The 14,372-nt window shown below is 38.0% G+C and overlaps 1 protein-coding gene across 10 annotated transcripts in view; it reads right to left on the bottom strand.

Moving 5' to 3' along the window:
• Positions 1–2,254: 2,254 nt before the first annotated feature.
• The window catches only part of npas3 (neuronal PAS domain protein 3), a 609,585-nt gene continuing 597,467 nt past the window's right edge, over positions 2,255–14,372 (bottom strand). For 5 of the 10 annotated variants that reach the window (XM_087289921.1, XM_087289923.1, XM_087289927.1 and 2 more), the window contains 3 exons: positions 11,936–12,083; positions 11,463–11,578; positions 2,255–6,827 (listed from right to left, as the gene is read on the bottom strand). In XM_087289921.1, coding sequence (XP_087146047.1) covers positions 5,422–6,827; positions 11,463–11,578; positions 11,936–12,083 — 1,670 coding nt within the window. In that variant the 3' untranslated portion in view covers positions 2,255–5,421. The remainder of the gene's footprint in view (positions 6,828–11,462; positions 11,579–11,935; positions 12,084–14,372) is intronic. The other 5 variants (XM_087289922.1, XM_087289924.1, XM_087289928.1 and 2 more) reach the window with 1 other exon arrangement.

Here is a 14,372-nt window from a genome sequence, read left to right as displayed (position 1 = left end):
GCATTTTTGTTGAGAGAGCTGTACGAGAATTGGAGAATGGCAGACTTTGTTTTTTATCAGTTGAGTTTGTTACCATTCAGACACATTGCCCACGTCCGTGCTGCTGTGTTCGCCTATTTGTTTAAAATCCTCCGGATTACCTGCAGGGTTAATGGTTGGATTAGACAGGGCAAGAGACCTGCGGCACTGATATCCACTGTATCTGCATTCAGACCTCCTCATTTGATTATCTTTATAATGATATAACAAATTGTGGTTATGTGTATTGGAAATTACGAATAACATATGTAGCAGGGCATTAAACTAGTGTTTATTCTTTTGCATTTTAACTTTGTAAACTGTAAAATCATGGGTCTCCTCACGGTTTGTGTCTCATTTTGTGAGATGAATGACAAAAGTTGTTTGCTCTCGTCTTTCCCCTTTGCTCTGCAGACCACACCCACTCCTCGCTCTACTCGCAGAGCTCCACGCCCATCATGGAGCATTTTTTGAAAAGATTCTGAGGTACCAAAAGAGGAGGGTTCATGGACCTTTAAGATTTGATTTCTTTAAAAATCAGAGATCTTCAATGCCTGATAGATATATGATATGAAGTGTGTCTCTGACCGGACAAGAAGCACTGCATTAAATTTCATTTCCCCCTACCATGTCTTTAAAATATGAAAGATTTTACTCCAGTAATTTCAATAGAGTCTGGCTGCAGATTTGCATTTGCACCTCCAGGCTTGCACCCTCGGACTTGCACGCTCAAGCAACCGCGCTTCCTCTGCAAGTGACATCATTTACAATCGCCACTTGTGGCCGATTGCATGAAAGTACTTCGGTAATTTAACTTAAGGGTGTCCCAGAGGCGGAAAAATTTCATTAAGATCGTTGCAACGAACTTCTTATCTGTCACCCTTACTAAAGTGCCTTTTTTTCTAAGTGTTTCACTGTAGTTTCTGGCAATATACAGCAACGGGCACCACAGTTGCTATAGTTATGTAAACAGATCGAAACAAACCACGAATTCTTGCTTTACAACAGCTTTGCAGTAATGTTACCTATCATCTGTGCCGCTTTCATTCCAAGCGAGTCGAGACATTCCCTTATCGAGTCGATCTCGACATTATGTTTGGAAGACCTATTAAACTGGGCTGGGATCATGACTGTTGAAGTTGGTGGTCTGTCATGGTGTACAACTTAAGTACTTAGAATTATTTAACAAAGTCGTCACTGTAAACGCGAATGAACTTGAACTTACTTTTGGTTTATGTGTGTTGATTTCAAGTGATGTGACAGGTGCAGGTGTTGATTGTAAATGACTTCACTTGCATAGGAAGCGTGGGTGCCTGAGTTTGCAAGCCCGAGAGTGCAAGCCTGAAGATGCAAGCGCAACTCTGCAGCCAGAACCTTCTCAGAAATTTCAATCTAGTTTCTGCGCTTGCTTGCTGCTCCTGACGGCACTAGTGGTTACACATTTTTTTTGAACAACTAAATGAATGCTTAAGTCTATTTCACTGAATGTATTGTAATTACATTACAACATCGATGCTGTAAAAGGAACCTTATGAAATTGAAAATAGTCACATTAAGCTTTCACTGTTAGTTTATCAGTGGCTGAAAAACACTAGCTATGCTTATACCCCGTTGCTGGTCATCCTAAGCATTCACACTGACTGATTAACTCCCAATGGATTATTGCACCAAAGATCTCAAATGCTACTTAACCAATCTCTGATCAATAAAATCGCCCTTTGATTTCACAGATCAAGAAATAAAACATCTAAAGTAAAACACTTTTAAAAGGAAGCATTTTTCCCCTTTTATTTAGCTTTGCCGTATGAAGTTACAGTGAGATCAGTATAATAGAAGACACAGATTGAAATATTCCTGCTAATTGAAAACCTGGTGAAGATACCGTGAGGTGGAAAAAACCCAAAACATATCAGAAATACCCGTGAGAATCTGTCCAAAGTAAAGGAGATTCACTCAGCCACCGCCAAAACATGTCAGAAAAACAAAGGCCTTGGTACAAGTGCACTGGATTGCCATTTATTGTATGTGGAAGCAAAAGTCAGCAGGGCTACATGGGAATATTTCCCTTACCTGAAACCTGTACGTAACTAAAAAAAGGCTTTGATTACAGATCATAGAAAGACCGGGACACAAACATAGGAGGGAAAGAGGAACACAAAAGAAAGAACGCAAAGAATAAGCACTGATGTTCGGCATTCACTTATGATGAGGAGAATGTAAAAGAAATGATGCCAGATAGTAACAAATCCAAGAAAAGTTTATTATGAATATGGCACCTGTAAGATGGTAAAAAAACCGTGTTACAGAAAGACAACCATGTATGACATGTCGCTTTAACTGATGAAAACCTACAAAAGTATAAAATAACCCTGTTGTAAAATGAAGTATGTACATTTTTGAATTGCAGCATTATTCATGGTAAATAAATGAACAAAGGAAAATAAGCCAGGCACTCAAAGTTAGCTTCAGTTAGTCGTTTTTTTTTTCTCGTCTGGGAAAACAAAACAAATAAAAACAAAATCAAAATGTACCATAGTTTGTCTCTTTTTTAATACTTTAATTTGTTCGTACTTAGAATTTTATAACACTGTTAACACTGATACTAAGAGAATCCCCGTTCGCCCGTATTCTTCTACTTGGCACCAAGTTCCTCATAAAAGAATCTGTATAATTGTACAAGAAATAGTTAAAAACACAGACACAGTCTTCACAGGTAATGAAGTGATTTCTCATATTGTAATTTTAAACACTATTTATCTGACAGCAGCTGAGATTAGTTTAAGATTAAATCACCAGCAATCATTTTGACACAACACAGATACATTGAGACAGCTCGCCCGGCTGTTCTGTTAGTAACATATGGGTGTATTTCCTGGTCCACAGTGTCTGTTTTTTTATTTTTTTATTTTATTTTGGAGCTTCCCCCAAACCCTCTGCTCTATGTACAAAATGCTAAAATCTAGGATCCTGTTAACCTGGAGCAGCGGCGCACCTGTAACCATTCCCGTCGTTTTTAAAAACACATTGATATCATGACCTGGGTTTGAGTAACAACACGTCTTCACAGAAACCACAGACACAAGTTTCCTGATGTCGGGGGAGGGGAAAGCCTGATTTAGGTAAAAAGATGTAGGCCCCCCTTCCCCCTTTCCCTTTGCTGGACAGACTAAAAAACACTAAACATCGACAAAGCCGCTGGACCGAACACAAAATCAAGTAAACCGAACGATCAACTTAGTAAACATGCATTTCCAAAACACCTATAAAAATAGATTTTATAGTGCGAAATATTTTGTCATCTCTTTAGAAATCTTTAAAATTGTTTATTGTCCTGAAATACTACCGTCATCTTTTTATTATTATTATTATTATTATTATTATTATTTCCTGTGAGTTGCAGGGTCCTTGAAGTCAACAGGTTTGGTGGAAACCAATGAAATACACCCAATGCACAAGAGAAGCACAAGGGACTCTGGGAATGTTTCACATCTGAGGCTTTTAAGGTTCCAGTCTCGGCTAAATGCTACTTCGGTTTGTTTTTTAATATATATATTTATATATATTCCTCATCACGCTTCATGAGCTGGAAACTGCAATCCCAGAATTCCTCAGTGGCAAAAAAATGGCTCCTTAAACCTTTGAGCTAGTTTAGAGTCTTTTATCTCTGAGAAGACAGAGAAAGAGAGGTCTGTAGACTACACGACAGCAAAGCAATAGCGGAAACAGAAAAAAGTAATACGTACAAAAAGGAAGCAGCAAAAAAGGTGACACTACATTGGAAGGCCACCACACAAAATCCACTAACCTCCACTGGTTCACTAAGACTGCAAGGGGGCCGGAAGGAGAAGCCGGAAGTTTCCCCAACACAAACCCGGACTAGCACAGAGAGGACAAAGGACAAAACAGCTACATTAGCTCAGTATATACTGCATATAGTAACACACACTTAAGTTGCTATGGAGACTGACAGCCAATGACACTTACACATTGTACAAGTTTACGGTTATCACGCTGCGTAATAGATGACTTGATGGACGGCTGTCAAAGGATGAAGTGACAGTATTCTTCCGTTTTATTATTACTTAGGTTTTTTTTCTTTTAAAACATCAAATCACAGTGTTTTAACACCAAACTGTGAGAGCAAAGTTTTTTTTTGGCAACAGTGGATAAAAATTAGGAATGTGGATCTTCAAAACACATTTCTGATTGAAAATGCATGTCCTTATTACAATCTCCGTTTGATATGTGATTTTTCAGAGAGAGTTAAGGGGTAAGGGATGAAGGGGAGCTGATTTCGGAAAGGACACCAGGCTTTTAAGCTAAAGAGGGAGTGTAAACGATTAAGCCCAAAAAATGAATAGTAAAATCTCTCAAACGATTGAGACAAGCTCTGAGCAAAGCCTGGTGGAGTTTAACATTCATCTTCAAGTTTGTGATGCAAAATTAGTCTCAGTTGCACTGAGAGATAACATAAAAGAAAGAAACAATCAACTTTTCGGTATCCCTTTCCGGACTCAATCAGATTGAGTTCAAATGCTCTCCGTCAACGTAATGCTAATAAAAATGAGAACAAATCAAGTCTGTTAGAGGTTTGACTTTTCTGTAGAAAAGCTCTGAAGCCGCCATTTTGTTTCTGGAGTTCCGGAACAGTACCTACATCAGCCAGCTGAGTGAGGGTAACTCAATGATAGCACCATGGATCTGCAAACAGAAGATGGAACTGGAAAAATCTCACACTGACCTGTTCCATGTCCTGGGATTTTGTAATAACATTCTATTCACAGGTCAATACCCGGCTAAAATTGCTTTTTTAAAATGCATGATTTGCAAGTTAAGTTGAGCTATAAAAAACCAAGAAAAAGCGTTATTTGTAAAATACTATTCCCCCTTTAGAAAGAACCTTAAAACCCTTTGAACTACATCAAGTTGGGTAACATCCTTTTGTCAGCATGGATCTCGATTACATCGAGATACCGTTAGAAACATGAACAGTTTCCTTTCTTGTCAATTTTCTTCTTCCAATACCTTTAAGACATCCTAACGAGGACGTTACATACTCTGGACAAATAAGCTCACCGCAGAGAAAACACACGCTACAGTGCTATGAATTCCCTGTGGCTCAGAAGGAACTCTTTATAATAGAGATGAGTCTGTTTAGTCTTTTTAGAGAAACCGTCATCAAGAACTTGTGTGAGGAGGCGAGGACGAAGAAAGAGAAAGAGATAGAAAGATAGAAAGACACAGGAAGAGAAACCATTCATGTCAATTACACAAGCTCTCAATTGCTCAAAATTCAAAGTGCTAGAACATCTCACTTTTCCCCAACTTTGATACACAGTCTTTTGCCTCAGAAGAGTCTTTTAAACACAGTTGAACACAGTAATATGGTCTCGATGTTTTGCTTCAATCCTCCTTGCGATCCAGAGTCTGTGTGTTGTGGATGCCGTTGCTGTAGACGGGAAATGGAAGCGTGGAAAACAGTCCCTCTGCTGTGGTGAAGACGTTAGCAGCTGGCATCTGCGTTAGCCCGGCTCCACTAACTGCACCCCCAAAGGGGGTGGACATGTTGAGCCTGTGCACATGATGATAAAGCATCTCCATGGGTGTCTTGGGGTCTATGCCAAAGCCAGGTCCATCCACAAAGTTCACAGCGGTGTGGGCGTTCGGCAGGAGGTTGCCCTGCATGGCCAGGCTGACGTCTGCCGGGGCGTATCGGATGGTTCCAGTGGTGTAGACTCGTGGGGAAGCTGTGCTGGTGGCTGCGGCAAGCGTACCTGTGACTCTGTGCACCAATGGAAGCACCACATTCCCCGCTTGTAGCCTCTGCAAGGCTTCCAGATCACTAGTGTAGAGCAGGGAACCGGAGGAGGTTGGCGTACCCTGCTGCTTGTCCCGTGGTGAGGCCGAGAGAGGTGGGGAAAGCGGGTCAGCAGTGGTGGAACTGGAAGGAGGAACCAAGCTGCCCGAAGTTGCACTGGACACGGAGGTGGCTGCATTGTTATTGTTGCCGCTGCTACTGTTGCCATTAAAGTTTGGCTTTCTGCTGCCTCCTCCACTCTCGGCACCAGGTGGAGTGAGGACGGAATCGGGAATGGACACCTGCAGGCCGGCTGGCGGGGGGGATGGGAAGGTGTCATGGGGTTTTGTCATGCTGTAGGGGGACTCGTTGCGAGAGATCTCTCGGTTGGGTGGGTAGTTCCAGATGCTGCTGTCATTGTCGAAGTTTATAGGTTCCGACATCTCAGTCTTGATCTTCAGCACGGAGGAACTTGTCGGGGAGGGTGGAAGCAGGAGGGGCGGCTGGTCTCCCAGGGTGGGGTCTAGACTGCCAGGGCTGGGGGTGGCAGCGGCTGAGGGAGACAGACGGAGACGCTGGCGGCTACCATCCCACTTCTGCTTTTTTCTCCTCTTCTTTCTCTTCTGGTGTTTACTCATCGCTGGCCCGCTCAGCTCTCCTCCACTGTTGCAGTCCTTCACAATATCTTCCACATCATCTTCTTCTTCGTCTTCAGAGGAGCAAGAAGAGGACGAGTCCTGCAGACCTTCCATCTCGCCATCACCATAATGCTCCACCTTTATGTGTAAACCCCCCAGACGACCCTCCTTGTGGTCGGTTTCACAGTCGGAAGGTTCCAGACTGTCATCGCTGTCCTGACTTTCGGGATTGCTGGAACTGTCCCCTTCCTCCTGTCGTCTCATCTCTTGCTCCGGCGGCCGGCCCGTCTGTTTCTTACTGTCTGCCTCTGGATCTTCACTGTTCTCAGAAGACTGATTCCCCTTGCCATCTGATTTGGAGTTTTCATTGTCTTCTGGGAAAAAAGAAAAAGGTTTAGAGGACAAGGCTCCTCATACATCATAAGGCAAAGTGAGATTCCTTGCACAATAATCATAGTTTTTCATTTAGGATATTAATTTAAATTGTAGACAGATGGAAGTGGTCCAGTTGGATATATTAGGCTTTTTAAGAGCCGGACACAATTACATGAGGGACATAAAGCACTCTTAGATATTCTATATATCTTTGATGATATGAGTGCTTATAAACAACACAAGCTCAATCTTTTTAAAGCACAGAGACTTATAAGTGACAGAAGGTGAATCTGAACTGTCAAACATATGCATCTCATAGGAATTCGGAAATATTGGCCTTAGGTAAAACATGCCTGCATTGGAAAAGAAACACAGAGATAAAGAGACAGAGAAAGACAGAAGGGGAAGGAGGGGTATAGAGATAGGTAGGGAGTGTGAGAGGAGAAGAGGGCATGGTTTGGTCCAGCTGCAGCTGGCACTGTCTGTAACCTTTGTGATGAAGGCTGGCAAAAGGCTCGGCAGGCAGAGATGCCCAGGGGCCAATATGTTGGCACTTTCCCCAGACAGTCAACCGGCCTTGTTCACTCACAGCCTCCACCATCTCTGGAATCTCACTTCATCTTCTTTCGGAATGTATAATTAATATCTCCAACTGGCTGTGGAGTTTTAATTGACTATTTACACCAGTTTTAGGGACACACCGAAAGCACCACATTTCCTTGTCCTACATAATTTCCAGTAATTATTGGAATTAAGATGTTTTACACAGTAAGAACCCTCAGATGAGATATCTGCAGTTGGTTAAAAGAAAACGGTGTGTGTGTGTGTGTGTGTGTGTGTGTGCAGTACTACTGTATTGTAAACCACTTAAAATGTGGAATGTGATGTCAGATTCACAGTTGGGGTGACACTGTGGCTCGCCTCATAGCAGGAAGGTCGGTGGTTCGAGTCCCAGCTGGGCCAGTAGGCATTTCTGTTTGGAGTTTGCATGTTCTCCCTGTGATGGCGTGGGTTTCCTCAGGGTGCTCTGGTTTCCCAACACATGCGATATAGGTGAATTGAATAAACTAAATTGCCTGTAGTGTATGAGTGTGTATGGATGTTTCCCAGTTCTGGGTTGCAGTTGGAAGGGCATGCGCTGTGTAAAACATATGCTGGATCATTTCGCTGTGGCGACCCGTGATTAATAAAGGGACTAAGCTGAAGGAAAATGAATGAATGAATTACAGTTACTTACTGTACAATGCACTTGCCTTAAATACTAAAATAAATTCAACAGTTTTGGTTGAATACATACAGAAAAGCGGAGTAATAAATATATACACATATATTTAGCAGAATAATTATACTTTTCAGCTAAAGAAGGTTACATTTATTAAAAAGACTGAACATGCCTAAGAAACAATGAATTGACTGAAAAATTAATCACAGTATACAGTATGTATGATATATAATGTAAATTCTTAGATATAAGATTGGATATACATCATATATATATATACATCATATTTAATATTCTTTAAGTTTACATTTTTATTAAAGCTAATAGGTCATGTTGCCTCAAAAATTAAAAGAATAAAAAGAATTTAATTTGCATTATCTACGCATGTACATTTATTCATTCATTTTCCTTCGCCACAGCAGAATGAACTGGGAAACACCTATACATGCTTCATACACTCTCACATGCACACTCATACACTACGGCCAATTTAGTTTTTTTCAATTCACCTGAATTCACTCTTTAAACTGTGGGGGAAACCGGAGCATCCGGAGGAAACCCACGCGAACATGAGGAGAACATGCAAATCACACAGAAATGTCAACTGACTTACTGTGAGGCAATAGTGTTAACCACTGAGCTACAGTGCCATCACCTTTAGATTTACAGAGATTTTAAATTGTATCAAGTAATTCAATTACTTATTTAGAAATTGAGTTCACTGTTTAACCTAAAAATAAAAATAAATAGTATCAAGTAAAGTAATTAAATTACTTATTGAGTATTTGAGTTACTTTCAACCCAAGCTCATTCTGGAAACGTAGCCCCACGGACGTTTCTGGAGACCGCGATTTACGTGGCCGGAGGTACGTAAAGGCCGTGTTTGGTTTTTTTCGAGCGAACGCTGCGGGGCGGTGTGGCGCCGCTCCGCCCCTCCTCTTCGCGCTCGCCGGCCGACGGCTCGCCTCCGAGTGGAGGGCTTTCCCGATGCAATCAGTCTGTCCGCTTAGCTCACAGCGTTGCGTCGGCAGAGCGGAGGCCCCGGAGAAGGAGCCGGCTGCGGTGGACGACGACTGGGATCGAGTCCGGGGAACAGCAGGTTCCGGAAATCAGGTAAGACGAAAAACGGAATCCGAAAAAAAAGGGCGAGAACGTGGCGGGATCTGAAAACGCGGTCGAAATCGAAGACGAGGGCTTTTGCTTTTTTTTTTTCTGATCCGGCGGCTTTTCATGCGAGAATGGCGCGGGCGCGAACGCCGCGCGCTCCCGAGAGGCGCCCGAGACGCAAAAAAGCATGCACAGCGGCCTCTCGCGGATCTGCGAAAACAAAAAACGCTCGAATACGTACCTCCCCGGACGTAAATCGCGGTCTGCAGAAACGTCCGCGGGGCTACGTTTCCACAATGAGCCCGGATTGGTTACTTTTTTTTTTACACAGTAATTAAAATGTAATTTAAATACAATTTTACAAATGTAATTACTTATTGAATAATGGAACTTATTACTTATTACTAATGGAAAATTTAGTCTTAATCAAAAATCTTTTAATTTAATTTTTTTTTCTTAAAATGTGGACCTTTTTGCAGTTCTTCGCCTCATTTTCTATTTAATTATGAGATTTGAATGCTGCATTTAGTAACATTTTAAGCACTATTCTTTAGCTAGATTAGCTTGTAAGCTTGTAGACTAGCTCTGTAAGATTAGCTTGTCATCATAACCACACTATTTGGTGTACCAAAAATATTTCCTAAAGATTTAGAATAAAGAAATCTAAAAAACTTTTTAAATACAAATGTATTAAATCATATATCATTAGAAAAGGGGACTAAGCCGAAAAGAAAATGAATGAATGAATGAATGAATGAATGAATGAATGAATATCATTAGAAAAAAATAGGAATCTGTTCAAGTTTTAAATTAAAAACCGTAGTCTATTGTCATTTGTTAGGCAAATAACAAACCAACCAGCACAATCAACTGTCCTCAGTCAGAATTGAGCCATTTAAATAATAATAAAACATTATAATAAAACTATTCATAGATAACAACAATAGCCTAATTTGTATTCAAATTAATTGTAATATGGGCCACTTTTGGTGCTTCACACCTTTTTATTGGTCATTTTTTTTGTTTTAAGAAGGAGGTCCAAGATTTAGAATAAAAATTACTTGTAAAATGTTTTTTCTATTTAACAACGATACAGCTGGTCAGTTGCGAAAGATGACTTCACACATGTCAGATTGTGTGTTTTCTTGCACATCTGGATGTTGGACTCATGAAAAAGAATTGTTTGCATTGGCCAAAACTGATTAACTGAAGTCACAGCAGCGAACAGAGGATTCCGCTTGGTCTTAAAGCCTTTCTCAATTTCACGATTTTCACAATTTATGATGGTGTTGCAGTCAAAGTAGGACAAATGAGCTCCTGTATGGGACAACTTTTGGACTTTTGTCAGAGAGGGGTGGGTCTTTTGATTTGTATTATCTATGCGTTTAGCCTGCAGGCACAGGACATCAACATGATTTCATATTGATTTGTACCCCAACATACCCCAACGTCGCAGGTTTTGTTTGGAAGTGATAGTTGGGTTAATATCAGAACCCGATGTCAGGCCAACGTCAATGTCCAACGTCCAACCTAAAAACAAAATATCAACGTCTAATCATATTTCACCTTGACGTTGTGTGGACGTTATCACTATGACGTCTATCAGACGTTGGATTTTGGTCACTTTTCAACACGAGATTAACCAAACATCAACGCAATTAGACATTGTTATTGGACGTCAAAAAACCACTGTACTTAGACGCTGGCCAGGCATTGAATTTTGGTCATCTGACGTCACCACCTAAATCTAACCAAATATTAACGTCTTATGATGTTATGTGCATGCTGGGTAGATTTATAAGGATTTTAAATAGTATGGAGTAATGTAATTAAATGACTTATTGAGTATTTGAGTTATTTTTCATACACAGTAATTAAAAGTAATTTAAATACAATTTTAATGGTGTAATTACTTATTAATTACTTTTTTAAAGTAATTTATCCAATGCTGCCTGGTACCCGTAAACCGACACAACAACTATGATGCCACATAAACTGAGAGGGGTCTGGATGCAGACCTAGTGCAGTGCAATCTCAGCTGCATCTAATGGTTTTTAATGCGCTCCCCAAACCCCACCCCTAACCCTACCCGTCACAGTGACGTCACTCACTCCATTGAGTGCATTGTGTCTGAGATTGCATCGCTAAGTGATGCAATCTCAGTTTGCATCGTAAAGGCTGCATCCAGATACTGTTGCATAAACTGGTTTTACTAATGGAGAATAGCCTTTCTTTTAATTCTGTACTGTTTCAAAGTATACAGTACCACATTTGTAATGAAACTGGATGATCAGTGGTACTTTACCAGAGTTCTCCTTGGAGTCAGACTCAGAATCGGATGTTTCCGAGGATTCTGATGCTTTCTCTGGCAGGTTAGGCAGCTGTGCAATATCCATGGGTGTATCTTTGTACTCGGGATTACTGGCCATTAAAAAAGAGAGAGCACAAAAAAAGACACATTTAGAAGATACAAGTCATTCACTTTGCCAGCTGAGAATCATTCACAGCCGTGTGAAACATCCTTCGCTCTCTTCTCTAGAACGTTCCAGACATCCTGATTGATTCACTGCGGCTCAAACCACAGAGCATTCTAATGATCTCTTAGCCCGTACACACAGACCCAAAATCACACTGCAGTTTGAGAAGATTGCCGTGTTTGGCCTTCGTCATCTTGCAGAACAGACTATTGCTAAGTCTCACAAGTGGGAAATACCTTCATCTTGGTTACAGTGTGGGACTGAACGAAGTCTTGAGATACAGCATTTCCATCAAGTATACCTGAGCACATAGTTGACCCAGATGATGTTTTTTTCGTTGGCGTTCTTGGCGTTGATTGCAATAGTGGCGCTGGACTGGATCCAGATATAACCTCCGTTCTTCTGAATCCAGCGGTAATACTTTGTCACACACTGACCTTTATTCAGCACTATAGAAAGAGGAGAGACGGGAAGAAAAAGAGGAGAAACAGAAGAGGAAATTAAGACTTTGATTAATGTAACATTTTACAATTACATTTGTACTTAACGGGTCCATATTGGTGGTGTTATTCCCAACATCTGGAAATTCATGAATCCCAGTCACTGAAGAATTTTCCAGATGCCATTTTCCATCTCAGTCAAACTACCTCAATGTTTGTTTTTTACTGACTTTATGTAAATAAATACATTTGTAAATGTATTGTTAGGTTAATTACTTTAGAATGGAGTGTCAATTTTAATCTTTGTCGCTTCATTTGTGGTTGTTTGTGTATCTAACTGCATTGCTATTGACATCTTTTCAACATACATAGTGCATTTAAACAACATTCACATGTTCAACACAGTATTTCTGTCACGGTAACTGCCATTTTGTACATCTGTAAAATAAAATCAACACCTCTTCTTTAAGTCATAGAGCCTAAACTAGCAAGGAGAATCCCCGGAGCCACTGCCTCCGCCCGGATACTAACGATATCGTAGGACGTTACTTGCTCTGGAGAATTTCTGAAAAAAATCTGGTGAGTAAATACTTAATATTATATTATATTATATTATATTATATTATATTATATTATATTATGTTATGTTATGTTATGTTATATTATATTATATTATATTATATTATATTATATTAAATTATATTATATTATATTATATTATATTATATTATATTATATTATATTATATTATATTATATCATATCATATCATATCATATTATATTATATTATATTATATTATAATTATATTATATTTATTATTGTTATTATTATATTATTATTATTATATTGTAATTATTATTTTTTATTATATTATATTAATATTTTAAATATTATATTATATTATATTATATTATATTAAATTATATTATATTATATTATATTATATTATATTATATTATATTATATTATATTATATTATATCATATTATATTATATTATATTATATTATATTATATTATATTATATTATATTATATTATATTATATTATATTAAATTATAATTATATTATATTTATTATTGTTATTATTATATTATTATTATTATATTGTAATTATTATTTTTTATTATATTATATTAATATTTTAAATATTATATTATATTATATTATATTATATTATATTATATTATATTATATTATATTATATTATATTATATTATATTATATTATATTATTATGGATCTTATAAGGTACAAATGTGAAATGTGTACCTTTTGAAAAGGTACCACCACATTGACACCTCTCGTACCTTTATTTCTGAGAGTGTACCTTTACACAGGAATGTTTTTAAAAAAGGACCTGTTTTTTTTTTTTGACACACAATTTTTTATTTTATTTTGTTTTCAGTTTTTACACTTAAACAGTCTTTTACAATCATACAAAACAATTAACAAGCACACCATTGTTGCATTTACTAAAATAAAAAATTCAATTAAGTATATAACAACAACAAAAAAATCCTTTCTTTTTCAGGTTTAGTGATAATGATGTCTGCAAAATTGTTGCAAACCATTTATATGGGTTTCATTTAAACTAACAAATAAAATTGATTGATATTCAACTTAATTTGTTTGTTTAAATTCAAAACAAATAAATTGTTTACAAACATTTAACAACAACAACAACAAAAGTAAATCATCTTTGAATCGTTTTCTTTTCAGGGTAATGTATTTAAAAGTGACAACAAATAAGTATTGATGAGTTAATCAGCACAAAACTGCCAGATAGGAACTACATTGTTCATTTTTTTGTATTTTCAAATACATGCGGTTTGGCTTTTAGTATATACAGTGCTCAGCATTACAAGTACACCCTTCACAAATCTCTCTTTTAAATTCATATTTTTAATAGGAAGCTATACAATATTATATTTGTGCATATACATTAGATTAGTCAGTACTGAAACCAAATCTGGAGCTTAAACAAAATAAGTTATGATCACGGTCCAAAAACTAGTACAGCCAAATTTATATGATATAGAAAAATAATAGAAACAAATTTAAAATCAAGAGAAGCAAAAAAAGAAGTTTCTAGATATATTTGGTGACTAAAATTTTATTTTAAAAAATATATCTGTTTAATAAATCTGTGTTGTTTAAATCCACCAAAATACATTGCCTATGAGAAATGGATAACAATTTTTATTTTCAATATGGGCTGTACTCAATTATGCTGAGCACTGTAAGTTATCTTTTCTAATGGAAGGTTTGACAACATCCGTCTTATCCATTGAGTAG

The sequence above is a fragment of the Danio rerio genome, chromosome 17 (genome assembly GCF_052040795.2).
Source record: "Danio rerio strain M-AB ecotype USA chromosome 17, GRCz13ab, whole genome shotgun sequence".
Lineage (NCBI taxonomy): Eukaryota > Metazoa > Chordata > Actinopteri > Cypriniformes > Danionidae > Danio > Danio rerio.
This window is presented reverse-complemented; position numbering and strand designations above follow the sequence as displayed.